Here is a 27,523-nt window from a genome sequence, read left to right as displayed (position 1 = left end):
AAGAGCGGGGACAGTCAGATCGCAGAGGATAACACAGACACGGTTCACTCCCACCCTCCCTCTTCACCACAGCCTGCAGACCGCAGAGGAGCCGGAGAGTTTTGTTCTGTTCATTGCAACTCAGAGCGGCGATTTGAAAACTTTTTGCATAAGTTTTGGAAAAGTTTTTTTTTAAGTCTTTATTTTTTTGTTGCAAAGGTTGCCTGTTTGGCGAGAAGCCCCGCGGGGCTCTTCCCCCAACATGCTGGTCTCCATCCCGGTGTTGCTGTTTCTGTCTGGGGGTCAGTGGAGCGGTTCGCTGGCGCTGGGGCCCCGCGTCCACTGCCAGCCGTGCGACGAGAAGGCTGAGTCCGTCTGCCTGGCCCCGCCGGCCGGCTGCCAGCTGGTGAAAGAGCCCGGCTGCGGCTGCTGCCTCACTTGCGCGCTGGAGGAGGGTCAGAACTGCGGTGTTTACACCGAGGTTTGCGCCGCGGGACTCAAGTGTCTGCCGAAGCCGCAGGAGGAGAAACCGCTGCGCGCCCTGCTCCACGGCCGCGGCGTCTGCAGCCCGGTCAAGAGCCACCACAGCCCCGTGCCCACACCAGGTGAGTGTCCGGTGCAAGTCACGGGGAGCGCACGCACTCCGGCACGGTGGCGCAACCTGCGGGGATTGGCGCAACTCCGGCACAGCGACGTGAACTCGCGGAGAACGGCGCAACTGCAGCACAGTGAAACCCGGGTAGGACAGCGCTATTCTGTAAGAACCGGCGCAACCCCCCAGACCGGTGTGAACTCCCAAAAGGACGGCCAGAGAGCCATGCAGCCCCCGGGAACGAGCGTGCTGACACCTCACAGTTTCTCTGCTCAAACTTTCAGAATAAGAGGGGGAGAGCCTGATGGGATGGAGGAGAGAGGAGAATCCGGGGGAGGAATAAACAGAGTGGAACGGGCGTCGGGGAGAGAGTAAAGGGCGACAGCCTGATCGTGGGGAAGGGGGAGGATGAGGTGGAGGGGGGTAGAAATGGAGGAGTTTCCGCGGGGGCAGTGCAAGGTGAGGGAGAGGTGGGATGAAGTGTGAGAGAAAGGGTTTCGAAGAGGAGGGGGGTGACGGGGGAACTGAGAAAGGGAAAGGTGAAGAGAAGGAATTGAGGGGCGGGAGAATGAGGGTTGGGATGAAGAAGAGGAAGTTGGGGAAGGAGGAGGGAGAGCAGGTAGTGATGATGAGGGTAGAGGAGTAAAGTTAGGATTGGAGGTGAGGGAGCGAGGACAGGAGTAAGGATCAGGGGGTATGAGGGTTTGGAGGGTGAGGGAGAGTAAGGTGTGGAGGGAGGGGAGAGGAGAGGGTGATGAGTGGTAGGGAGGGAGATGGGTTGAGTGTCAGGGATAAGGAGAGAGGAGGGTAGTGGAGGTGAGAGGGAGGGAGGTGGAGGTACTGAGAGTCAGGGGTGAGGAGAGGAGAGGGTGATGAGTGAGAGGGAGGGAGATGGGTTGAGTGTCGAGGATAAGGAGAGAGGAGGGTAGTGGCGCTGAGAGGGAGGGAGGTGGACGTAATGAGAGTCAGGGGTGAGGGGAGAGGAGAGGGTGATGAGTGGTAGGGAGGGAGATGGGTTGAGTGTTGGGGATGAAGGAGAGAAGAGGGTAGTGGAGGGAGGTGGAGGTACTGAGAGACAAGGGTGAGGGGAGAGGAGAGGGTCATGAGTGGTAGGGAGGGAGATGGGTTGAGTGTCAGGGATGAAGGAGAGAGGAGGGTAATGGAGGTGAGAGGGAGGGAGGTGGATGTAATGAGAGTCGGGTGAGGGGAGTGGAGAGGGTGATGAGTGGTAGGGAGGGAGATGGGTTGAGTGTCGGGGATGAAGGAGAGGAGGGTAGTGGAGGGAGGTGGAGGTACTGAGAGACAGGGGTGAGGGGAGAGGAGAGGGTGATGAGTGGTAGGGAGGGAGATGGGTTGATAAGGCAACAGTGCACTAGAATAAGCCCGCCAGCTGCAGGAACCTGTTGATGTGTGTGTGGGTGTCCTGTCCACTGGCAATGCCCAGTGTCCCCTCCAGATGTGATTTCCAGCTGCTAACATTGTTTCTGACTGTCTACTACCTCTGCCAGATGTGTAGTGACTGCCAGATGCTTGTTGCTCCCAGCCCGGATTTTCCTGGTGCTCCCGCCCTTCCTGCCTGGCTGACTCCAGCTGTGATTCCAGATGCTGACATTAAAATCCAGCTGTCAGAGGTTCAGCTGACTGTGCATTGGAACATGGAACATAAAACATAAAAGCATAATTAGGCCATTCGGCCCATCGAATCTGCTCTGCCAATCCATCATGGCCGATTTAATATCCCTCTCAACCCTGCCTCCTCCCCATAACTTTTGACATCCTGATTAGTCGACCTCTACTTTAAATATACCCAAAGACCTCTTCAACTGTCTGTGGCAATGAATTCCACAGATTCACCACCCTTGGCTAAAGAAATTCCTCTGCATCTCTGTTCTAAATGGATGTCCCTTTGTTCCAAGGCTGTGTTCTCCGGTCCTAGACTCCCCCACTTCAGGAAACATTCTCTCCATATCCACACTACCTAGGCCTTTCAACATTCGATAGGTTTCAATGAGATCTTCCTCATTCTTCTGAATTCCAGTGAGTACAGGTCCAGAGCCATCTAACGCTCCTCGTATTAACCTTTTCATTCCTGGGATCATTCTCGTAAACCTCCTCTGGACCCTCTCCAGTGTCGACACGTCTGCATGCGGATCCCATGCAGGATTCCCTGGAATCCTGGTGGTGTTCTACATCAGCTGGCCGGCAACAATTGTGGTGCGGTTACTGTTTGTGGGAATGCAGTGGGTTGTAGGGAGAGAACCCGGCTGTGGGGTGGGGGAGTATGTAGGTAGACGGAGTGAAGTGTGAGAAGGTCTGGGACAATTTCCTCATGTGATCCCGGAGCTGCCCCCGAACCGTTATCTCCGTGAGAGAGTGTCACGCTGATAGGAGACAGACGGGAGACTAAAGCCCGTGATCCTGTTGTGGGAGGGTCACACTGTGGCAGGGGATGATTCTCTGGGAGTGGCGATACTGAGGGCGTGCTGCGCTGTGGGAAGGGTGTCACTGAGGGAGGGTCACACTGTGGGGTTGTCGGTGGAGGGAGTGCCGCACTGTGGGAGGAGGGTGGTGCTAGGGGAGGGTCACACTGTCAGAAAGCTGCGTTTTGGATGAGGTGTTAAGTAACAGCCTGCGGATGGTGAGACAACTGTGCGTGTGTGTGTGTGCACGCGCACGCGCGCGCACTCAGGGAAGATGTAGTTCCCAATAAACGTCCAATGGCGCTGTGGGATCATTCTGTGCACTGCATATCTGTCCCCTCAACTGAACAATCACAAGTGGTGGGTGTGGGTTTGATTTCAACACTTAAGAAGTTTGGATAAGTACATGGATGGGAGAGGTGTGGAGGGCTATGGTCTAGCAGATCGACTGGACAAGGCAGGATAATAGTGTAGCATGGACTAGTTGGGCCGAATGGTCAGTTTCTGTGCTGCAGAGTTCTATGACTTTATGACCAGTCTTGCATTCATTCTCCCTTGGCTGCTGGACACTACTCCTTTACCCCGTGTGCCCCCCCCCCCCGTCTACAAGGACTGAAGGGAAGCGGGTGGGAGGGTAGCTCAGCTATTAATCCCTGTTGTGGACTTTGTTATGTGTCCTCCCAGTGACACCAAGATTGGGATTTCCCCATGTAGTGGCTGGTGGGTGTTTGGGAAACCCCTGCTGTTGCCACTACAATAGTCCAGTGAGACCTCAAAACTCATCTTCCTACTACGTGTCCAGTGAGATCTCAAACCCTACCCCTCCAATGCCACCTTCCTATGCACAATGTCCACTAAGAATGCATACCTCATGCTTCCACCTGCAATGGTCAGTGGGACCCCATACCTCACCTTCTCACCCACAATAGTCAGTGGAGTGTCCAGTGAGACCCCACTCCCCACACTCCAACCTACAATGGTCAGTGTGGTGTCCAGTGAGACCCCACACTCCAACCTAATATGGTCAGTGATATTCCACACCCTACCATCTGACCTACAATGATCAGTGAGATCTCGTACCTCAATGGTCAGTATGGTATCCAATGAGACCCCATCCCCTACCTTCCCACCTACAATGATTGGTCTGGTGCCCAGTGAGATCCCACACTTCATCCTCCCACCTACAATAGTCAATGTGGTAACCGGTGGCCCCCCGCATGTGGCTAGTGGTGGACAGTGGTGAGCAATGTTGGTTTTGTTACTCCCAGTGGACAACACTAGCTGCCAGTGGGCATCGGTGGTCTCTTTTGGACCGTGGTGAGCAAAATTCAGCACTAACCAGTGGTAGCATTGGTGGTCGTCAGGAGTCGATCTGTAATGGTCAGTTGCAGTCAGTGGTGGACAATGGTGAGTATTGTTCATCTGTCACGGCCAGTGGCATTGGTGGTCAGTGTGGGAGCGATGTCTGTTACTGCTGGACAACAGTGGGCATTGGCAATGGTAGAAATGATGAGCAATTGTGGACAATAGTGGGCAGAGTGAGGGTCAGTGCCGGACAACAGTGTCTGTTAGTGGAAATTGACAGGCAGTGGTGCACAATGATGGAATTGGACAATGGTGGACCGTAATATACAGTGGTGAGCGACATAGATCAGTAATCGGGAGTGGTGGACAGCAGTGGGCAACGCTGGGCAGCAGTGGTTGTCGGTGAGCAGCAATGTACAACAGTAGATAGTGATGGGAGTACACCAGAGGTCAATGCTATTAAGTATTTTTCTCAGAACGTAGAACATTACACAGTACAGTAAATGAATGGCTCTTCAGCCCACAATGTTGTGTCGATCCAAATAAATTAGTGATCAAATGGCCAGATAAACTAACCTCTTCTGCCTACACAGCATTCATATCCTTCCATTGTCCTCACATTCAAGTGCCATCTAAACCTCTCTTAAGGGTCCCCCATGAATCTGCTTCTACCACCACTCCAGGCTGCACATTCCAGGCACTCACCACTCTCAGAGTTTCAAAAAAAACTTGCCTTCCTCATCGCTTTTAAAATTGTCCCCTCTACTTCTCACCCTGAATGCAAGCCCTCTTGTATTAGACATTTCAACAGCAGGACAAAGATGCTATCTGTCCACTCTATCTATGCCTCTCATAATCTTATAAACTTCCACCAGGTCTCCACACAGCCTCTGCCTCTCTGGAGAAAACAACCCAAGTTTGTCCAACCTCTCGCTCTAGCACATGTTCTCCAGTCAGCATCCTGGAAACCTCCTCTGCACCCTCTCCAAAGCCTTAACATCCTCTGATGGGGTGACCAGAACTGTATGCAGTACTCCGGACTTACCAGTTTATAAAGCTGCAATATAATTTGCTGACTTTTGATCTCAGTGCCTTGACTAATAAAGGAAAGCTTTGTTGCGCACCAACAAGTTACACAGCAGTTAGTATAATGCTGATGCAGCATCAACAACTTGAATGGTCAGTCTAGAGGCCTATGACCAGTGTAGCGCCACTGGGATCGGTTCTGGGTCCGCTGTTGCTTGTCGTCTATATTAATAACTTGGATGACAATGGTGTTTATGTGGCTGGTAAATTTCAGGGAGCTATGTAAAGGTAGTCAACACAGGTAGACAGGGGGGTGGGTTGAGAAAGTATATGGCACACTCGCCTTTAGTCAGAAAGAACACTCGTATGAAAGTTGGGACATCATATTACAACTGTACAAGACATTGATGAGATCCCACCTGGAGTACTGTGTTCAGTCCATGAACAATAGAATATAGAAACCTACAGCACATTACAGGCCTTTCGGCCCACAATGTTGTACCGACCATGCAACCTACTCTAGAACCTGCCTAGGCTACCGCATAGCCCCCTATTTTTCTAAGCTCCATGTACCTCTCTAAGAGTCTCTTAAAAGACCCTATTGTATCCACCTCCACCACATTTGCTGGCAGTGCATTCCACGCATCCACCTCTCTCTGTGTGGAAAGACCTACCCCGACACCCCCTCTGTACTTACTCCCAAGCACCAAGCACCTCCTCATGTTAGCCATTTCAGCCTTGGGAAAAAGCCTCTGGCTATCCACACGATCAATGCCTCTCATCTTGTACACCTCAGCTCACTCGGCTGTAGGAAAGATGTGACTATGAGGGAAAGGATGCAGAAAAGATTATAGTCATAGGGCACTTCAGCACAGAAATACACTCTTCAGGCCATCTAGTCTATGCCAAACTGTAATTCCGCCTAGTCCCATTGACCTACGTCTGGACCATAACCCTCCCACTCATATAACAATTCAAACATATCTTAAATGTAGCACTGTCGAAAGTGCTGGAGGAAGTCAGCAGGTCAGGCAGCATCCATGGAGATGAACAAACAGTTGACATTTCAGACCGAGACCTTTCTCGGGGTCTCAACACTATACTACTGTGTGCTCTTCACGAGGATGCTTCATGCATTTGAGGGTATGACCTACGAGAAGATGGACAAACTTGTTTTTTTTCCTGGAGTGGTGGAGCTGAGGGGGGGATCTGATGGAGGTGTGTAAAATTGAGAGGCATAGATGGATCGATAATCAGTCTTTTAAAAATGTCAGTTAATAGAGAGCATAGTGAGATGGGAAAGTTTAAAGGGAATGTGTGGGGCAGGTTTTGTTTTACACAGAATGGTGTGTGACTGGAACGCACACCCAGGGGTGGTGGTGAAGGCAGATACAAAGTGAAGTTTAAAAGCACATGAATGGACTGAGAATGGAGGGAAATGGATCATGTACAGGCAGGTGGGGTTGGCATTGTGGATGACAAAGATGGGGCACTGAAGAAGGGTCTCTTCATGTGCTGTATTAGAGGAATATTCTTAAAACACTACATCTAGTCTGTGCCAAACTACTAATCAGCCGAGTCCCATTGACCTAGTCTTTAGTACCCCTCCCATCCGTGTACCTGTCCAAATTTCTATTAAATGTTAAAATCAAACCCGTATCCACCACTTACACTGGCAGCTCATTCTTCACTCCCACCTCTCTGAGTGAAAAAATTACCCCCCACCATGTTCTTAAACATTTCACCTTTCACACTTAACCCACGACCTTTAGTTCTAGTCTCACTCAACCTCTGGAAAAAGCCTGCTTGCATCGATACCCCTCATAATTTTGTAAACCCTTGTAAATTTTCCTTGCATTCTTTCAATCTTATTGACATCTTTCCTGCAGGTAGGTGATCAGGACTGCACACAATACTCCAATTTAGGCCTCACCAATGTTTTGTATAACTTCAGTACAACATCCCTTCTCCTGTACTCAGTACATTGATTTATGAAGGCCAAAAGCTCTCTTTCGGACTTGATGTTTTACGACTCTGAGGATCACTCATTGTGTAACTGTACGGAGTCACAGTTTATTGGCAAGGTTTGGGTTAATGTGTGGTTGCAAGACAAGCCATGTGCTTACTCTGGAACAGTCGATGTGATCTTTGACAGAATGCCAAAGCTTTTAAAAATATCGATATTATTTTTAAACTGCTCGGATCGGGTTTATTTTTACTGCTTTGTCGAACACTCAGCCTCTCACCCACAGCAGCCTGTGTATTGTGCAGGTGGCGGGGGGCCGAACAGTCGCTAACCAGCCCATGAGGCCAGGGGTCAGAGTTCAGGGAGCGGGAGTCCACAGCCACGGTGATGTGGCTGAGACAATTGCTCTGCCCGTCGACCTCACTCCATCTATCGAACGGGGGATTCTGCAGATCCCGCGATCCAGGGCAACGCTGCCAGAATGCTGGAGGAACTCAGCAGGTCAGGCAGCATCTGTGGAAAGTCAAGCCCCTGAAAGGAATGCAAAGGGAGGGAAAGGAAGGGGGGAGAAGCCCAGAATAAGAAGGTGGGGCAGGGGAAGCAGGGCAAGCTGGCAGGTCATAGGTCAGACCAGATGAAGGGTAGGTGGATGTGTGAGGGAGAGGGGGATGAAGTGAGAAGCTGGGAGGTGTTAGGTGGAAAAGGTAAAGGGCTGAAGGAGGAAGAATCTGATTGGAGAGGAGAGCTGCCCTTGGGAGAAAGGGAAGGAGGAGGGGCATCAGAGGGGGGTGATGGGTAGGTAAGGAGAAGGGGTAAGAGGGGGAACCAGAATGGGGAATGTAAAAAGAGGAAGGGGAGGGGGAGAAATCGAGGATCATGTCAGGCTAGGGGCTACCCAGATGGAATATGAGATGTTTCTCCTCCAGCGCGAGAGGAGGGCATCAGCTTGAATGTTGGAATGAGAAGTCGAATTAAAATGGGTGGCCACTGGGAAATCCTGCCTGTTGCAGATGGAGCGAAGGTTTGGAATCTGTGCACCACAGCACATGTGAAAATAATAAACCAATTCCAGTTCCTTGCGTTGGCATACTTACAGTTGCAAAACTAATGGTACACTCCGGCCCTGGAAGGGACTGCAAGGGTTTCTTCCGCCTCTGCTTTCGTTGGGAGTTTACTGCTGTCAATGCACAGGAGGACATTGACTGGGGGCAGCTTCACAGAAAGACCCGTGAGGGTCGAACGCAGACACAGCAGCGGTTATTGGCAGCAGCCACGCCACTCCCTGAACTTAATGTGATATCAGCTGATGACAAACAGGATCTTCATTCTCTAGAGCAGGGTGGTTCATTCAAACCAGCGTAGGTCAGATCACCGTGCTTTTAAAATGACAGATACTGCACGCAAACTGACCCTCACTGGGGGACGGTCCCACAGACACTGACCCTCGCTGGGGGACGGTCCCACACACACACACACTGACCCTCACTGGAGAACAGTCCCACACACACACTGACCCTCACTGGAGAACAGTCCCACACACACACTGACCCTCACTGGGGGACGGTCACACACACACACTGACCCTCACTGGAGAACAGTCCCACACACACACTGACCCTCACTGGGGGACAGTCCCACACACACACACTGACCCTCACTGGGGGACGGTCCCACACACACACTGACCCTCACTGGAGAACAGTCCCACACACACACACTGACCCTCACTGGGGGACGGTCCCACACACACACTGACCCTCACTGGGGGACGGTCCCACATACACACTGACCCTCACTGGGGGACGGTCCCACACACACACTGGCCCTCACTGGGGGACAGTCTCACACACACACTGACCCTCACTGGGGGACAGTCTCACACACACACACTGACCCTCACTGGAGAACAGTCCCACACACACACACTGACCCTCACTGGGGGACGGTCCCACACACACACTGACCCTCACTGGGGGACAGTCCCACACACACACTGACCCTCACTGGGGACGGTCCCACACACACACTGACCCTCACTGGGGAACAGTCCCATGCACACACTGACCCTCACTGGAAGACGGTCTCACGCACACACTGACCCTCAGTGGGGGATGGTCCCACACACACACTGACTCTCACTGGGGGATGGTCCCGCACACACACTGACCCTCACTGGGGGACGGTCCCACACACACACTGACCCTCACTGGGGGACGGTCCCACACACACACTGACCCTCACTGGGGGATGGTCCCGCACACACACTGACCCTCACTGGGGGACGGTCCCACACACACATACACACTGACCCTCACTGGGGACGGTCTCACGCACACACTGACCCTCACTGGAGGACAGTCCCACACACACACTGACCCTCACTGGGGGGACGGTCCCACACACACACTGACCCTCACTGGGGGACAGTCCCACACACACACTGACCCTCACTGGGGGGACGGTCCCACACACACACTGACCCTCACTGGGGGGACAGTCCCACACACACACACACACACACACACACACACACACACACTGACCTTCACTGGGGGACGGTGTCACACACACTAATGGGTCCTGTGTGTGCCTCGACACACAAGCACATACTGGTTGATTGCTCCTGTGTGTGTTCTGTCTGTAAACTGACACCAGTCAGTGTGATATATTTAAACTCCAGTCAGTCCTTGTCGGCTTCCGGAGTGGAATCTGTTCTTGCTTTTGTCTCGTTCCAGGAGTTATGAAACACTGCCCTTCCTCACTGTGCTCCCCCTCCCCACCTCCGCACCTCCGCCAGCCTTGGACCAGTTCTCTGTCAGGATGTTCAGAACACACTCTCTGCCCCAGCCTGTCTCCCTCCCCCTCCCCCAGTCCTGTCCCGAATTTACTTTCATGCAGTTACACAGAGACAGGCTCTTTATCCCACCTGGGCATGGTACCAACCTACACTAATCCCATTCACCTGCATTCAACCCTTATTTCTCTGCTCCTTTTCCATCCAAATATCTGCCAAAATGTTTTTGAATGTTGTTGCTGTAGCTGGTTCTAACACTTCCTCTGGGAGCTTCTTCCAGATTCCCACCACCCTCTGTGTGAAAAACCTATCCCTCAGATTGCTATCTACGTCTACCCTCTCACCTTAGACCTGTGCTCCCCAGTTCCAGGCACTCCTGCCCTACAGTACTTCTCGAACCACTCAAGGCCGCACTGTTCTTCCGCTAATGCCCCACCTCCCCCTCGTACCCCATCCATTATTTATTTATATACACACATTCTTTCTCTCTCTCTCCTTTTAATCCCTCTGTCCCTCTGACTATATCCCCTGCCAATCCTCTGGGTTCTTTTCCCCCCTCCCGCTTTTCCTTCCCATGATCCTCTCATATCCCTTTTGCCAATCACCTGTCCAGCTCTTGGCTGCATCCCTCCCCCTCCTGTCTTCTCCTATCATTTTGTATCTCCCCCTCCCCCTCCCCCTCCCACTTTCAAATCTCTTACTAGCTCTTCTTTCAGTTAGTCCTGACGAAGGGTCTCGGCCTGAAACGTCGACTGTACCTTTTCCTAGAGATGCTGCCTGGCCTGCTGCGTTCACCAGCAACTTTGATGTGTGTTGCTTGAAATTCCAGCATCTGCAGAATTCCTCGTGTTACTGTTCCGTTCCCTTGTTTTCTCTGCACATTTTTCCAAGGAGAAGGATATACAGGATAGGGAGATCAGCTTGTTGTTTCTTTCTGCACCGGGCGGCAATCTTGCCATTCCTTTAGCACTTTTATCTGCTTTTTATGAGGCTGAGTTGCTAGCTCGACCAAAGTGGTAACGGAATGTGGCTGGATTCAAACCCAGGGCCACTTGCCTGGAGCTCCGGTGCAGAATAAGTCTCTTTGAGCACGACACTCTTTCTTCTATGGGCAAGCCAGTTCTGAATCCAAATTGCACCACTGGCTGCTTAGAGAGATTAGTGCCAAGTGTATTAACACACTAGGACATTTCGAGTTAAAGGAGAACGTATTGTTGCATCACTTAAAGAGCATTAAGGTGGATAAAGGATAGGGGATATACCCCAGGTTATTGAGAGAGGCAAGTGAAGAGACCATTGGGACCTTGACCAATATCATCATGTCCTCTTTAGTCACAGGTGAAGTCTCGGAGGACTGGCAAGTAGCTAACATTGTTCCATTATTCAAGAAGGGGAACCAGGGATAATCCTGGAATCTATAAACCAGTGAGTCTCTCATCAGTGGTAGGAAGTCACTGGAGCGAATTCTTAGGATAGGATTTATGAGCATTTGGAAAACCACGAGCTAATTAGGGTGAGCCAGCATTGCTTTGTGCGGGGCAGGTTGTGCCTTACCAACCTGATTGAGTTTCTTGACAAAGTGATGAGGGTGATTGATGAAGTTAAAGCAGTGGATGTTGACTACATGGATTTTAGTAAGGTGTTTGACAAGGGAGGCTTATCCAGAGGATGAAGATGTACGGGATCCATGGTAAATTGGCAATTTGGATTCAGAACTGGCTTGCCCATAGAAGAAAGAGTGTCGTGCTCAAAGAGACTTATTCTAGCTGGAGGTTTATCATTAGTGGAGTTCCGCAGGGATCCGAAATGGGACCTCTGCTGTTTGTGATGTGTATAAATGACCTGGATGAAAATGTGGATGGATGGGTTAGAAAGTTTGCAGATGACACGAAGATCAGTGGTGTTGTGGATAGCGTGGAAGCAGGCAAAGAATACAGCATGATGTAGATCAGTTGCAGATATGGGCAGAGAAATGATAGATGGAGTTTAACCTGGACAAAAATGGAGGGTAGTGTGGGAGGGCAGGGTTGGATTGGTTTTAAAGTGGGTTAAATGGTTAACAAAACACCATGGCCTGTGCTGTACTGTAATGTTCTATGTTTAAAATTCTATTGTTTTTTTTATTTTTTTCCTGTTAACTCCTGCAAGAAAATGAATCTCAAGGTAGTATATGGCGAAATATACATACCTACATTCATAATATATATACTTGGAACTTTGAGAAAGATAAACTTTATTTGTTACATGTATATCGAACCACACAATGAAATTCATTGCTTTGCGTCAACAAAGATGTGCTGGAGGCAGCCCGCAAGTATCACCAGGCTTCCAGGGCTAACATAGCAAGCCCACAACTTACTAACCATATGTCTCTGGAATTTGGGAGCAAACCGGAACACCCAGAGGAAACCCACATGGTCACAGAAGGAACGTACAAATTCCTTACAGACAGCACCAGGAATTGAGCCCTGATCGGTAATCGCTGGTGCTGTAAAGCGATGTGTTAACTGCTACGCTACCGTGCAATTCTTTCAATTCCAGACGTGCCCTTCATGATTTTATAAAACTCTACAAGGTCATCCTTCGGCATTCAATATTGCAGGGAGAATAAACCCTAACTCTCTAATCTGTCCTTGTAACTGGAGAGTCTCCTCTGCACTCTCTCTATTGCTACCACATCCTTCCTGTAGCGTGGAGACCAGAAATGCATGCAGTACTCCAAGTGTGGTCTAACTTTCATCTCAACTTCCTGCATGATGTCCCAACATTAATACTTGATGCCCAAGTCTATCAGGGCAAGTGTGTGAGATGCCTTCTTCACTAGCCTCTCCACCTGCATCGCTATCTTTTTTTGGGAAACTGTAAATTTGTACTTCAAGGCCTCAGTGTTATTCAATGACAGGGGGATCTTTTGATCCACACCCTCGAAGTTGCTGCACAATTGATCGGGTGGCTAAGAAGGCGTTTGTTCTTCGTTGGTCAGGGGATTGAATTCAGAGCGATGCTGCAGCTAAATGAACCCTGGTTAGACCACACTTGGAGAATTGTGTTCAGTTGATCATAGGAAGGAAGTGGAAGCTTTAGAGAGAGTGCAGGGGAGATTTACCAGGATGCTGTCTGGATTAGAGAGCATGGCTTATGAGAACAGGTTGAGTGAGCTAGGGCTTTTCTCTTTGGAGTGAAGGAGCTGACTTGATAGAGATATACATAGACAGAGACTTTTTCCCAGGGCATTGTTCAGAATTCATTTCCCATCTAGGATTATCAAACACAGTGTGAGTGCCACCCCCACCAGCAGTGCCCCCCACCTCAGTACTGCCCTCCCTCATCACTCTCCGGTCTCTGTTACAGAGAGGGGGTCCTCCATGACTGAGGAGGCGCCGGTTTCCGAGGGGACAGAGGATGGTTACATCACCAAACCTGCACTGAAGAAGCACGTCCGCCTGTCCAACCAGAAGGTGGAGGCGCTGAAACGGGACCAGAAGAAGCGGCTGCGCGTGTCCAAGATCATCTCGTCCTCGGAAAACACGGCCCACGACCGGCACCAGTCCCCGTACAAACACGACTCCGAGCTGGTGAGTCAGACAGACCCGCAGCCCGGCAGCACGTCCCTCTGCTCCCCCACAATCTCTCCTCACCGCACCCACTCCCCATCCCAGGGGGATATGTAGATGAACAATACCTCCCCATCACTGGGGCTAGCAGTGGGCTGTGGGTGAAGACCTGTCGTGACAAGTTGGCACTCTCTCTGCAGGGTCTGTGCTGGGGGAAGGGGGTGGGGTCGGGGGTTTGAAGTTGGCGGAGGAGGGCAGTTAGCACTCTCTGACGGTTCCTGCCGTACCAGGCCGGCGCTCTGACTGTAGACTCTGTGCCGTGGGGAGGGCTCAGGGGTTGGGGTCACCGCTGGACAGTCAGGTCACGGTGGGCCGGCACGTAGAGACAGTTCCCGCTGTAACTGGCTGACGCTCTCTCCGCAGGGTCCGTGTCGACGGCAGATGGAGGTGGTGCTACAGAGCCTGAACAAGGCGGTCTACCTCAGCCCCGATGAGGTCTACATCCCCAACTGCGACCGCAAGGGTCTCTATAAACGGAAACAGGTTAGTAGTCCTCTTGTCCTCTGGTGTCGAGCTGCAGTCACACACCTGACCAACTTCCACCAAGCATCCTGCCTGGATGCATCACAGTTTGGTACGGCAGCTGCTCTGCACGGGACTGCAAGAAACTGCAGAGAGTTGCGGACACAGCTCAGCACATCACAGAAAACTAGCTCCCCTCCATGGACTGTCTACGCTTCTCACTGCCTCAGTGAAGCAGCCAACATAATCAAAGACCCAACCCACCCAAAACGTTCTCTCCCCTGCTCTCCCATCGGGCGGAGGATGCACAAGGCTGGCTACTGTTCAGAGGCCTGTTTATAGCTCCCATCAAGGGTTTGTTTTTCACCCTTGCAGTTTCTTAACTCTACCCACAAGGATTCAACATCTTCCAATCCTACGCCACCTCTTTCTAAAGATTCGATTTAATTTTTTGCCAATAGAGTTTCCCCACCCCCTCTGCTTACCTGCCTATCCTTTCGATACAATGTGTATCCTTGTTGTGTTTATAACAATGATCTTCTGTCAGCCACGATTTAGCGATGCCCAAAATGTCATACGTGCCAGTCTCCAACTGCACTACAAGATCATCTATTCCTATTCCATACGCTGCGTGCATTCAAATATAACATCTTCAGTCCTGTATTCATCACCCTTTTCAATTTTGTCCCCATGTTACCTTGGGTTACCCCTCTCTACCCCTCCATACCCCTCCCATCCATGTACCTATCCAAATTTCTCTTGCGTGTTGAAATACAACTCCAATCCACCACTTCCGCTGGAGGCTCGTTCCACATTCTCACCATCATCTGAGTGGTCTCCCCTCAAGCTCCCGTGAAACAGTTTACCTTTCATCCCTAACCCATGACTCCTAGTTCTAGTCATACCCAACCTCAGTGGAAAAGGCCTGCTTGTATTTACCCTATCTATAAATCTTCTATACCTCTATCAAATCTCTCCTCATTCTCCTACACTCCAAGGAATAAAGTTCTAACCTATTCAACCTTTCAATATAACTCAGGTCCTCAAGTCCTGACAACATCCTTGTAAATTTTTTCTGCACTCTTTCGGTGTCATTAATATCTTTCCTGTAGGTAGGTGACCAGAAGTGCACACAGTAGTCCAAATTCAGCCTCACCGACACCTTGTACAACTTCAACATAACATCCCATCTCCTGTGCTCAATACTTTGATTTATGAAGGCTAATGTGCCAAAAGCTCTTCTCATGACCCTAATTACCTGTGATGCCACCTTCAAGGAATTAGAAATCTGTATTAACAGCAACAATAGACAATAGGTGCAGGAGTAGGCCATTCGGCCCTTCGAGCCAGCACCACCATTCACTGTGATCATGGCTGATCATCCACAATCAGTACCCCGTTCCTGCCTTCTCCCCATATCCCTTGACTCCGCTATCTTTAAGAGCTCTATCTAACTCTTTCTTGAAAGCATCCAGAGAATTGGCCTCCACTGCCTTCTGAGGCAGAGCATTCCACAGATCCATAACTCTCTGGGTGAAAAAGTGTTTCCTCAACTCTGTTCTAAATGGCCTACCCCTTATTCTCAAATTGTGGCCTCTGGTTCTGGACTCCCCCAACATCGGAAACATGTTTCCTGCCTGTAACGTGTCCAATCCCTTAATGATCTTATATGTTTCAATCAGATCTCCTCTCTCAACATTCCTTCTAATTTTTCTTGCAGCTGTAAGGAGCAGCCATTGCTCTGAACAGGAAATTCTTACACGGCCTCAAAACTGCGTGGCACTTCAAATGTGTTTGTTTTTGTCATATGCATACTATGATTAATTAGAACAAAAATTGAAAAAACATATTTATTCATTGAAGGGTATAATGAAATACAGCAAAGACAATCTTTCATGTAGTGCAAACACTTTCTCGTCTGTCTTTATTCCAGTTGCGCGGGAGCATTTCAGTTAATGCGTGACTGAGCACCCGCACAGATGGAATAGTGATTCCCAGATCCCTTTATTCTACCTCTCTCCTCAGTTCCCTACTGCTCACCGTGCAAGCCCTACCCTGGTTTGTCCTCCCAAAGTGAAAAACCTCACACTGTCTGCGTTAAATTCCATCTGTCGTTTTTCAGTCCAGTTTTCCAGCTGGTCCGGATCCTGCTACAAGCCATGATAGCCTTCCTCACGGTCCAGCAAGATCCCAATCTTGTCATCCACAAACTTGCTGCTCCAGTGTAGCACATTTATCATCCTGAACGTTGATACTGATGACAATCCACCATGGATCGGAGCCAGCACTGATCCCTGCGGCACTCCACTCGTCAAATCGTCCAGTCAGAGAGCCAACACTCTACCTTCTCCCATGAAGTCCATGTCTAATCCAAATTACTACTATCCCAAATGCCAAGCAACTGAAACTTCTTGACTAACCTCTCAAATGCAACCTTATCAAAGGCCTTGCTAAAGTCCATGTAGTCCACATCCACTGCCTTGTCTTCATCAACATTCCTGGTAACTTCTTTAGAAAAAATTCTAAGATTGGTTAGGCACGACCTACCATGCACAAAGCCATGTTGACTATCCTTAATCAATATCTGTCTATCCAATAGTTATATATTCAGTCCTTTAGGATACCTTCCAATAAATTACTCACTTCTGACGTCAGGCTCACTGCCTATGATTTCCAGGCTTATTTTTAAAGCCTTTCTTAAATAACAGAATAACAATAGCTATCCTCCAACCCTCCGGCATTTCACCTGTTGCTAAGGGTGTTTTAACTGTTTCTGCGATAGCCTCCCACAAGGTCTGCAGGAACACCTTGTCAGTCCCGGAGGATGTAGCCATCCTAATTTCCCTCAAAATAGCAAAGACCTCCTCCTCTGTAGTTTGTATTGGGTCCACGACATCACTGTTGCTTTGGCTTACTTCTATAGATTCTGTTTCTGTCTCCCTAGTAAATACAGATGCAAAAAAATCCATTGAAGATCCCCTCCATTTCTTTTGGCTCCATGCATAATGACCACTCACCTTCAAGCAGACTAATTTTGTCCCTTGCTGTCCTTTTGCTCTGAATGCATCTGTAGAAGCCCTTGGGATTCTCCTTCACCTTGTCTGCTAAAGCAACCTCATGTAGCCTTCTTTAAGCCCTCCTGACTTCCTTCTTAAGTGTTCTCGTGCATTTCTTATACTCCTTAGGTACCTTATGTGTTCTTTCCTACCTGTACTTGCTACATACTTCTTAGCAAAAGCTATCATAAGTCTTAAAAACCAAGTTCCCCAGACCTGTTATCCTTACTTTTTATGCTGAAAAGAACATACGAACTTTGTACTCTCAAAATTTCACTTTTGAAGGCCTCATACATATCAAGTACACATTTGCCTGAAAACAACCTGTCCTAATCCACACTTGCTGGATCCTCTCTGTTACCATCAAAATTGGCCTTTCTCCAATTTAGAGTCTCAACCTGAGAACCAGCCCTATTCTTTTCCATAAATATGTTGCAACTAATCACCAGGTGCAAAGTGTTCCCCTGCACCAACTTCTATCTCTAGCCCTGTCTCATTCCCTAAGAGAAGATCTAGAATTGCAATCCCTCTGGATGGGACCTTTATGTTTAGAACAAGGAAACTTTCCTGAACACACTTGACAAACTGTATCCAATCTAGCCCTTTTACAGTATGGGAGGCTCAGTCAATATTTGGAAATCAGTTGTTATCACAACCTTATGATCACAACTCTAAATCCCACTGACTATTGGCTGGTCTATAATATAATCCCATTAATGTGGTTATCCCTTTCTCAACTTCCACGCTCATAGTCTCACTAGCTGAGTTCTCTGGTCTATCCTGTCTGAGCACTGCCGTGACATTTTCTGTGACTAGTAATACCACCCTCCCACTCTATCATACCTAATACAATGGAACCCTGGAATATAGAGCCGCCCCTCCAGCAGCTAAGTCTTACTAATGGCTACAATACCATAATTCCACATGCTGATCCATGCCCCAACCTCATACACCTTTCCTCAGAATAGTAGTCTCACCATACTCAATCTTTCAATTCCTGGCTTAACAACATCCTTCCTCACAACCACTCCACTGGTTCCCACCCCCATGCAATTCTCATTTAAAACTTCTTCCCCCCCCCACCCCCCACCCCCCACCCCCCGTGCAGCACAAGTAAACCATCCCACAAGGGTACTACTTTCCCTCTAGGTGCAAACCGTCCCACCTTCCCTGGAAGAGAATCCAAGGATCCAGAAATCTGACGCCCTCCCTCCTGCACTGACTCCTTAGTCACGTGTTAAACTGTATGATCTTCCTATTTCTGGCCTCACTGAGGTGTGGAATGGGTAGCAAACCTGAGATCACAACCCTGGGTGTCCTGTCCTTTAACTTAGCACTTGAAGCCCTGAGCACACTTTGCAGGACCTTGTCACCCTTCTTACTTGTGTCATTGGTGCTGATGTGGATCACGACCTCTGGCTGTTCACCTTCCCACTTAGGGATGCTGTGGACTCAATCTGAGATGTCCCTGACCCTGGCAGCATACCATCAAGCAAAATCTCATTATCGCTGTTAAACTTTCTCTCCTGTTCTTTATTCTAGACACTTCCATAACCTCTCCTGCACTCGGTACTGTCCCTCTCATTTATTTTTTCGTCACTTTTCCAAGCTGTTAAACCCGCCCACCCCCACCTTTAGTTTAAAGACTTATCCACAGTCCTAGTTAACAGTTCTCCAGGACCCTGGTCTTAACATGGTTCAGGTGTCCCTCCTTCCCCAGTACTGGTGCCAAATCCCACAAATTCATATCCACACCAATATTTGAGCTGCACATTTAGCTTCCTGATCCTATTGTCTCTTTGCCAATTTGCACACACCTCAGTTAAAAGACTAGAGGTTATTGGTTCTGTGCTTTAGTCCCGAGCTACTCAAATTCCCTCAGCAAAACCTTTTTTTTTGTTTTCCCTTCATTGTTGGGCCACAGTTGCACTTTACCCTTCCCACTCTATATTCCTGTGCAAGCAGACATCACGGCCTTCAGGACTCTTGATCCTTTGAACCGAGAATTGTTATCTATTCCCCTATGTCCAATCACATCCACTCTTCTCTTCTCTTCCACCTGCCCCCTAATGGCTCCCTGAACCACAGTGATTTGGTTCGGTTGCTCATCCTTCCTACAGCTGTCACTCTGATCCTCACAGCAAGCAATCCTAAACCTGTTGGGTAAGTTCAAAGGCTGAAGCCCCTCCAGCACTACTTCTTGGACCCTCCTACCTGCCTCACTCACCGTCGTACCCTCTTGCCCCTGGCCACAGGCTGAACTTGAAGTCATAATCTAATGGATGTAACACACTCAAAATGCTGGAGGAACTCAGCAGGTCAGGCAGCATCTATGGAGGGGAATAAACAGTCAGAGTTTCAGATCGACACCCTTTGACAGGATGGGGAAGAAGTCCTTTCGAAGGGTTTCGGCCTGAAGCGTCGACAATGTTCTTTTCCATAGATGATGCCTGGCCTGCTAAGTTCCACAGCATTTTGTGTGTGTTGCTCGGATTTCCAGCATCTGCAGATTTTCTCTTGTTTGTAAGAAGGTCAGGGGGTGGGGGGCATGAGGAGTCCGAGCAGGTGAGGGAAGATGAGTGGGTGGAGGAAGGGGGAATGAAGTAAGAAGTTGGGAAGGGATAGGTAGAAGAGGTCAGGATGTCCGTGTTTTCTCAGAGGCCCTTCAGCCCTGTTGCCTGTGCTGACCAAGATCCCCTTCTACACCAACACAATTTGCCTGCATCAAAAGACTAAAGATTAGCTTTAATTGTCACACGTACATCAAAACATACAGTGAAATCTGTCGTTTGCATCAAATCAAATCAGAGAGGATTGTGCTGGGCAGCCTGCAAGTGTTGCAGCTCTATAGAACTCCGGTTAGATTCCACTTGGAATATTATGTTCAGTCCTATTTGCTTTATTATAGGAGGTGGAAGTTTCAGAGAGGGTGCAGAGGAGATTCACCGGGACGCTGCCTGGATTAGAGAGCACGTTTTATGAGGATAGGTTGAGCGAGCTCGGGCTTTTCTCTTTGGAGCGAAGGAGGATGAGAGGTGACTCGATAGAGGTGTACAAGAGGCATAGATAGAGTGGAGAGCCAGAGACTTTTTTCCCAGGATGGAATTGACTAGTATGAGGGGTCATAATTTTGAGATGATTGGAGGGAAGTATTAAGTGGAATTACACAGAGGAACCTGGTGGGTGAGTGGTGGAGGCAGATCCATTAGGGATATCTCAGAAACTCTTAGATAGGCACATGGCTGATATAAAAATGAAGGGCTATGTAGGAGGGAAGGGCTAGATTGATCTTAGAGTAGGTTAAAGGGTCGGCACAATATCCGTAGTGTTCTATGTACATCTCTATAAGGTCAGCCCTCTTTCTACCATGTTAACACAAACTCTGACCTGTTCTTTCAGTGTAAGCCATCAAAGGGGAAGCGGAGAGGCCTGTGTTGGTGCGTGGACAAGTATGGCTTCAAGCTGCCCGGCTCCGATTACATGCACCATGACTTCCAGTGCCAGACGCTCGAGACAGATTGACACGCGTCCTCCAGCCCAGTCTCTCCTCCTCCTCCTCAACCAACCGACCATCTCCAGAGGACTTCCCTCCCGAGCTGTTAGCCCAACTCAGGACTGTACAACAGCTCAGCCATGAGTGCAGCAAGAAACCTAAAGTATAATAATTTTACAAAATAGTATGCTATCATTACTTTTTGGGACACCGGATATGTCAAGCTACGAGCAGCTAGTTTTAATTACTTTTTGTTCTCTTGTGAAAGAACCTGTTGCTAAATGGAATTTGACTTTTGAGACAAAAGGAAGGGTCAAGATTGGGTAATTTTGTCATTTGTTTGCGTGAGATACCCTTCCTGTAATGTAAGATGATCTTTCACTCCCAAACTCCCAGTGAGGTAGTGGGATGAATGGTGCCCAGTGATGGAGCCCACAGGCTGGGAGGTTCCCGGATAGAGCAGGGGAGGAGAGATCTGTCGCTTTGTGTATCTTCCTCCTCTCTGGCGCTGGTGGGAGGAGGAGGAGGGGTGGTGGGCGACAAGTCTGTGGAAGAGGGGTGATGCCACGTGCTGTCAGTCGAGGTGGCTAAGATGATGTGAGGCGAGGAAGGGATGAATACCACTCAGCACCCCCAACTTCCAGTCCAAACCCGCTACCCTAGCTAGCTACAGGGCATAGGCTGAGAACCCACCCATTTGGTGCTGCTGCAGTACTGTTTATGGCCACTAAGGGGCGACTCTTTAGAGCCAGCAGTGGCGCCCTCTACTTGCCAGCAGCTGGTACCGCAATGTGAAACCCTTTGTGCCTTAACTCTTCTTGGTGGGTGGGAGGGTTTGAGGGGTTTAGGGAGGTTTCTACTAACCTACCCACCCACCCCCACACCTGCTGGGGAGATGGCCTTGCCTTCCACTGGACCAGAGCATGTGCAAACTGGGCCGGTTCCTCGCTATCCACTTCTGTTCAGCTGGGTTCTGGGGCAACTAGCCCCAACGGTCACTGTAGAGCTGTTCGACCTTCTGCGCCGTTGCACCTGTCAAAGTGCCCACTCCTTACCTGCCCATCATTGACCCTGGCTCAGACCAAGCCAACCTAGCGGTTTCTCTTCCTCCTCACAGCCCCAGAGACCCTGATTCGATCCTGACCCCTGGCACTGTGAAGAGTGGTCATTGCATATTCTCCCTGTGACTACATACTCTGGTTACCTCCCACATCTCAACGACATCTGGGGTTGATGGCTCAATTGGCCTCTGTACATTGCCCCCAGTGTGTTGGTGAAGGGTAGAATCTGGGGGGAGTTGATGGTTATGTGGGGAACAGGGGGGGCAGTGGGATTGTTCTATGAGGTAGCAAAGATTCAGTGGGTCAAAGGGTCCCCACCCTAATCAAACAGCGTTGTAGAGGCTGTATGTATCTCACTGTTCCCCAGCCGCATCTCGAGTGGGTGCCCCTCAGCCAAGTCTAAATGGTGAACTCAACCAACCAGTGGAGTCTCCCTCCTCCGCAGAGTAGGATCTTTGAACCTGGAGGAGGAGGAGGTGGGAATGTGAATAAGCTGAGTTCCCGGGGTGGGAAACATGACGAAACACAGCTCCCAGTGGAAGAAATTCCGTCGGTGGGTTTTGTGCGAAATTGAAAATGGGATGAACTCTGAATATTACGACTGCATTTTGACCACATTACTCTCTGTGTTGTATTTGTGGGATCGCTTGAAACCTTAACTCCATTACTCCTCAGAGATTAGAACCATAGCTGAGAGGTTTCATCATAGACTCTCTTTATCCCCTGGTCCCTGTTAGCGAGTATTCTGGAGTTATGTGAATATAGCAGATATTAGTTCAAGACAGAACCAGTCTTCAGTTCTTTTTGTAAATTGAAGTTAAAAGCACAGGCTGGCCCACAGACTATGAGATATTGTTTGCAAAATGGTGACCATGAGACGTTTACAAATGCATTAGCCAAGTGTTAAAACAATGGGATTGTGTAGTTGGCCTGCATCAATCCAGGCATTTATGGGTTTAAGGAATTGTAAACTAGTTCAGGATCTCTCAACATTGTGAGCACCAAGATCCACGTCCCCAGTGCCTGTTGTGGGGACAGCCATAAACAGGACCCAGGCACAGCTGGGGTCCTCCACATGGAACGTTGTGGGTGAGGAGATCAGCTGATCAGAGTGGAGGATGGTGGATGTGTGGAGATCCGTCCCTCAGAGGGAGCCGGATGCTCAGAGGAAGGAGACCAGGGAAGGTATTTCACCGGTGGGGGAGGTGTTGAACAAGAGCTACAAGATTAGGGGGTAGTCGTTTGGACCTTCTCACCAAGGTGGTGAATTTCTGCAGGTCTTTATCCTGAAAGGACACACACAAAACTCTGGAAGAACTCAGCAGCTCAGGCAACATACACAGCGGGATGTATAGTTGATGGTTTGGGCTAGGACCCTTCATCAGCACTGGAAAGAATGGGGGTTAGACACTCAGCAGGGCAGACGTCGACCATACAGGGAGATATAGAGATAGTCTGTGTTGCTGATCCGAAACACAAACTCCCTTTCTCTCTCCACAGCCCCTCCATCATACAGTCATCTCCCTCTCTCCCCCTCATTCCCATCCCCTGTGCTGTGAGCTGCTGAGGACTAACTAAAACTGAGCCACACGTAACAGGGAACTAGACAAGTTTTTATTCACAAGGCAAAACCTTCAGAGAGTGAGTCTGAGGAATCTCACCCTCAGGACTAATGAAACATCTCGGCCTGAAACTTTGAATGTTTATTCCCCTCCATAGATGCTGCCTGTCCTGCTGAGTTCCTCCAGCATCTTGTGTGTGTTGCTGTGAGTAGGTACTAGTTCTGCCAGATAGATGAGGGAGGTGGTGGAGAGGAACTGTTTGGATCCGTTGTCAAGAAAGTGAAGGAGCTGAAGGAAAGTGAGGCTGTCCTGATGAGAGTTGATGAAGGAGCTCAGCCTGAGATATCTACTGTTCATTTCTGTCTATAAGTGCTGCCTGACCTGCTGAGTTCCTCCAGCATTTTGTGCATGTTGCTGTGGATTTCTATCATCTATGATGCCTGGAGGCAGTTCATTGAGAGCTAACAGGATTGGGGAGGGAGATAAACATTTGAACGATCAGCATGATGAGGGGCTGTAGAACTCAGAGTGAGAGTTTCAGTTGAGGTGAAGTGGTTATATTGAACGTTGTGAGGATGAGGTTGGATCACCCTCTTATCAACCCACGAAGATGAATAGAATTTGATCATAGACTGGTGATCTGGAGACCAGGAGCCTGCAGGTTCACAGACCTTTCTTGGGAGGAAGATGCTCCCTGACCTAAGCTGGGCCTGGTACATCCTCAGCTTCACACCAAAACTGAGGAACAGACGCGGGGGTCTGACCCTCACCCTCCTGCTCCTGTTCACGTCCCAAGAGGCTGACCGACTGGAAGTAAGTGTGCCTGAGTGGATTGTCCCTGGGTCTGTTGCCTGCAGTAGTCCCTGAGGGTCTTTGGGGGGAGCAATCGAGGGGCATCCTGGCTTGTGCTGCATGTAAGGTTACAGATTCCATTCCAAATGGGAGAAGCAGGTATAATGAAAGGGCTGGGTAAGAGAGGATTGATGTGACAAAGGGAGGACTTGTCCAGAGTTCAGGGAGAATAGTGTTCTGAGGAAATCTGATCATGGACTGGTTATCAGGAGACCAGGATCTCTCTTGGTTCACAGGCCTTCCTCAGGGAAGGAGATCCCTGATCTAATCCAGTCTGGGCCCTGCTCCACGCCAACATTTCAGCGCCAATGATGTTCCCAAGTGACACAGGTCAATATGTTCATAAACACCCCAAGAAGTCAGTCTATCCTGACTATCTACCCTTCAACCCCTCCAACGTGATCCAGTGTCTCCGAACTCCCAGTGACCACGGCCCAGTGCATCCAATCTCCTATGACCACAGCCCAGTGTGTCTCCTAGTGTCTAATCTCCAAGAAACCATAAACTAGTGTGCCTCATCTCCCAGTGACCACAATCCCGGGTGCCTCCAATCTCCCTGTGTCTCTAATCTCCCAATGACCATGATCAGGTGTGCCTCTGATCTCCCGGTGACCATGACCAAGTGTCTCTCTGGCATTCCTGTGAGCTGGGTATCTCCCCAGTGCTCCAGTAACTCTCTGGTCTGCAAGGGTCACTGCAGTGAGAACCTGCCCTCGCTCTATGTAGAGTGGTGCTACGACAGGGAGCATTCCGCCTGGTTGGTGAGTGGGTTTGCGGGAATGGGAGAACTGGGAAGGACAGTGTTCCATGACATCCCCAGGAGGCCACATCAGGATCAAAGGGATGGTCCCTGCCTGGTTCGATGTCGTGTTGTTGTAACAGAAAGAGGATAAGCTTCAGAATGAGTGATCACCCTGCCCTACCCAAACCAAATGTGCTCATCTTCAGCAACACACTGCCTAACATTTCAGCCCTGAGTGTCACAACCTGTGTAACTCCCAACCCAACAACCTTGTGACTGGACGAGACTTTCTTTCATGTCTAATGAAGCAGAAAGTTTTAGCTAATATTCCGTTCAATGTTTTGTACTAAATATTTTTGTTATATTTCTGATGAGGTGGACACTGTATGCTATTTATTCAACTCTAATTTATCTTATCCTTCACCTTTGTCTTTTGTTATGACAAGGCCTTTATTTAATAAAGATATGTACACAGCCAATGAGTGAGCTAGATTAACTTGCCCGTTCCGTTATGAGGGGCATTTTTAGGGTAAGTGCAAGCAGGCTTTATCCTCTGAAGTTGGGTGACACAAGAACTAAAGGTCATGGGTTAAGGGTGAAATCTTGAATGGGAACTTTTTCCCTCAAGAGGGTGGTGCAAGTGTGGGACGAGCTGCCAGTGGAAGTGGCGGATGCAGATTCAAATTCAAATTCAACACCTGAGAGAAATTTGGATAGGTACGTGGATGGGAAGGGTATGGAGGGCTATGGTCCAGGTGGGACAAGTCTGAGTAACAGTTTGGCACAGACTAGATGGGCCAAAGGACAAGAGTGGGAACTTCTTCACTTCATTCCTTCATGATAGCACAGGTATTGATAACCAGAATGTGGCAGGGAGGGTGGTGTAAGGACATACCCTTCACTTAGTGGAGGCAGACAACCACTCCACCGGAGTGAGCGTGGCATTTGTAGCAAAGCGGATAAATTAATGACACCAATGCAAACCATTTGATTGCAACATTTAAGAGACATTTGGATAGCTACATGGATGAGAGGCGTATGAATGGCCGTGGCCTGGGTACAGTCAATGGGACTAGGTAGACTAATAGTTCAGCACAGACTAGATGGGCTGATGGGCCTGTTTCTCTGCTGCGGTGCTCCACGACTACCCGAGCAGCACCGAGTCCATATGGGCACGGACCCTGTCCGACTGAGACCAAGGACAATGGATTCTGTTCATGGTGGGAATTGGGGTGTCGGGGATGATGGCCAGTTGGGGTGGTGGGAGTAAGCACTGACTTATTTAGAACAGGCCCTCCCAGGCCAATGAACCACACCACCCAGCAACCCATCTGTTTAACCCTAGCCTAATCACAGGGCAACTTGCAATGACCAATGAACCTACTAACCTTTGCACTGGGAGGAAACCCATGCGCTTACAGGAGGGGTGTATAAACTCCTTACAGTGGAGGGCAGAATTGAACTCTGAACTCTGACGCCCACGCTGCAATATGCCACCGAGGGGCCCCTAGCAGCGTCGTGATCTTCTGCAGCCCTTCTGGTGTAGATGCTCCCACGGTGCTGTTGGAGATGGAGGTCTGCAGTACAGACACAGTGCTGGTGAAACACTGGTGGTACACTTTGGTGCAAACAATCATGGTAACGTAGTGCTCAATGCAAAAGCATTAGAGTACCAGCAGTCTGGGTTCAACTCCTGCTGCTGTCTGTAAGGAGCTTCTACGATCGCCACCCGACTGACAGGCTTCCCTCCAAACGCTCTCGTTCCCTCCCACGTTCCAAAGACGCACTGGTCAGGGTTAGCGAGTTGTGGAGGCGCCACTCTGGCACCAGAAACCCGGCAGCACTTACGGGCGGCCCCGAGCACACCTGTAGATTGTGCTGGTCATCGACATAAATGACACATTTCACTGTCGGCCTCAATGTACACGTGACAAATAAAGCTAATCTTTATGAAAATGATTAGCCAATTCAAATAATTCCAAGTACGAAATGTGAGGGAGGAGGGAGAGAGGGTGAGGGGGGCCTGCAGGCGGTCGTACTGATGCTATAACCACTTACCCACTGCACCTCTGCCCTTGTCCATCTGGGTGGAAGCGGTAGTGGGTCTGGGAGGGGCTCTGGAGTAAACACGTTACGTTTGTAGAGCACGTACACTGTAACTACTGTGCGCTGGTGTTGGAGAGCGGAATGACTGGGATGGGGGGGACATGTGGATGGGGTGATGATCAAGTATGGGATGGTGTCAACTTTCTTGAGAGTTATGTATTTGGAGATGCAGCATGCAGAAGGCCATGCCAGAACTTGGAGCTGCGTCAACAGTTGCCACCAATTAATAACAACGTACAATGACCAATTAACCTACTAACGGGGGCATCTTTGGAATGTGGGAGGAAACAGGAGCATTTGGAGGAAAGCCGCTCAGTCAGACATACAAACTCCTTGCAGACACTGCTGGAATTGAACTCTGATGTCCCAAGCTGTAATAGTGTTGCGTTAATCCGCTACACTACCGCACCGCCATGAAATGCTGGAGCCACACTCACCCAGGGAAGTGGGGAGTGTTCCACCACAATCCTGACCTGTACCTTGCAAGGTGAGG

General features: G+C 49.5%; 1 protein-coding gene across 1 annotated transcript; it reads left to right on the top strand.

The window, feature by feature from the left end:
• LOC140199299 (insulin-like growth factor-binding protein 5) lies at positions 1-25,398 on the top strand. Its single transcript, XM_072261114.1, has 4 exons — positions 1-584; positions 13,434-13,657; positions 14,060-14,179; positions 20,614-25,398. Exons 1-4 carry the CDS (start codon positions 242-244, stop codon positions 20,734-20,736), a joined length of 810 nt encoding a protein of 269 aa, XP_072117215.1. The 5' UTR covers positions 1-241; the 3' UTR covers positions 20,737-25,398.
• Positions 25,399-27,523: the final 2,125 nt, after the last annotated feature.

This window comes from Mobula birostris, chromosome 6 (assembly GCF_030028105.1).
Source record: "Mobula birostris isolate sMobBir1 chromosome 6, sMobBir1.hap1, whole genome shotgun sequence".
NCBI classification, from domain to species: domain Eukaryota; kingdom Metazoa; phylum Chordata; class Chondrichthyes; order Myliobatiformes; family Myliobatidae; genus Mobula; species Mobula birostris.
Note: the sequence above shows the minus strand (reverse complement) of the source record. Positions and strands in the feature narration are given on the sequence as shown.

Excerpts from the sequence above, each read along its gene's own strand:
- LOC140199299 (XM_072261114.1), top strand. The coding sequence starts at position 242 with ATGCTGGTCTCCATCCCGGTGTTGCTGTTTCTGTCTGGGGGTCAGTGG. Across the intron at positions 13,658-14,059 it reads ACAAACACGACTCCGAGCTG|GGTCCGTGTCGACGGCAGAT; the intron begins GTGAGTCAGACA and ends CTCTCTCCGCAG. Across the intron at positions 14,180-20,613 it reads GTCTCTATAAACGGAAACAG|TGTAAGCCATCAAAGGGGAA; the intron begins GTTAGTAGTCCT and ends CTGTTCTTTCAG.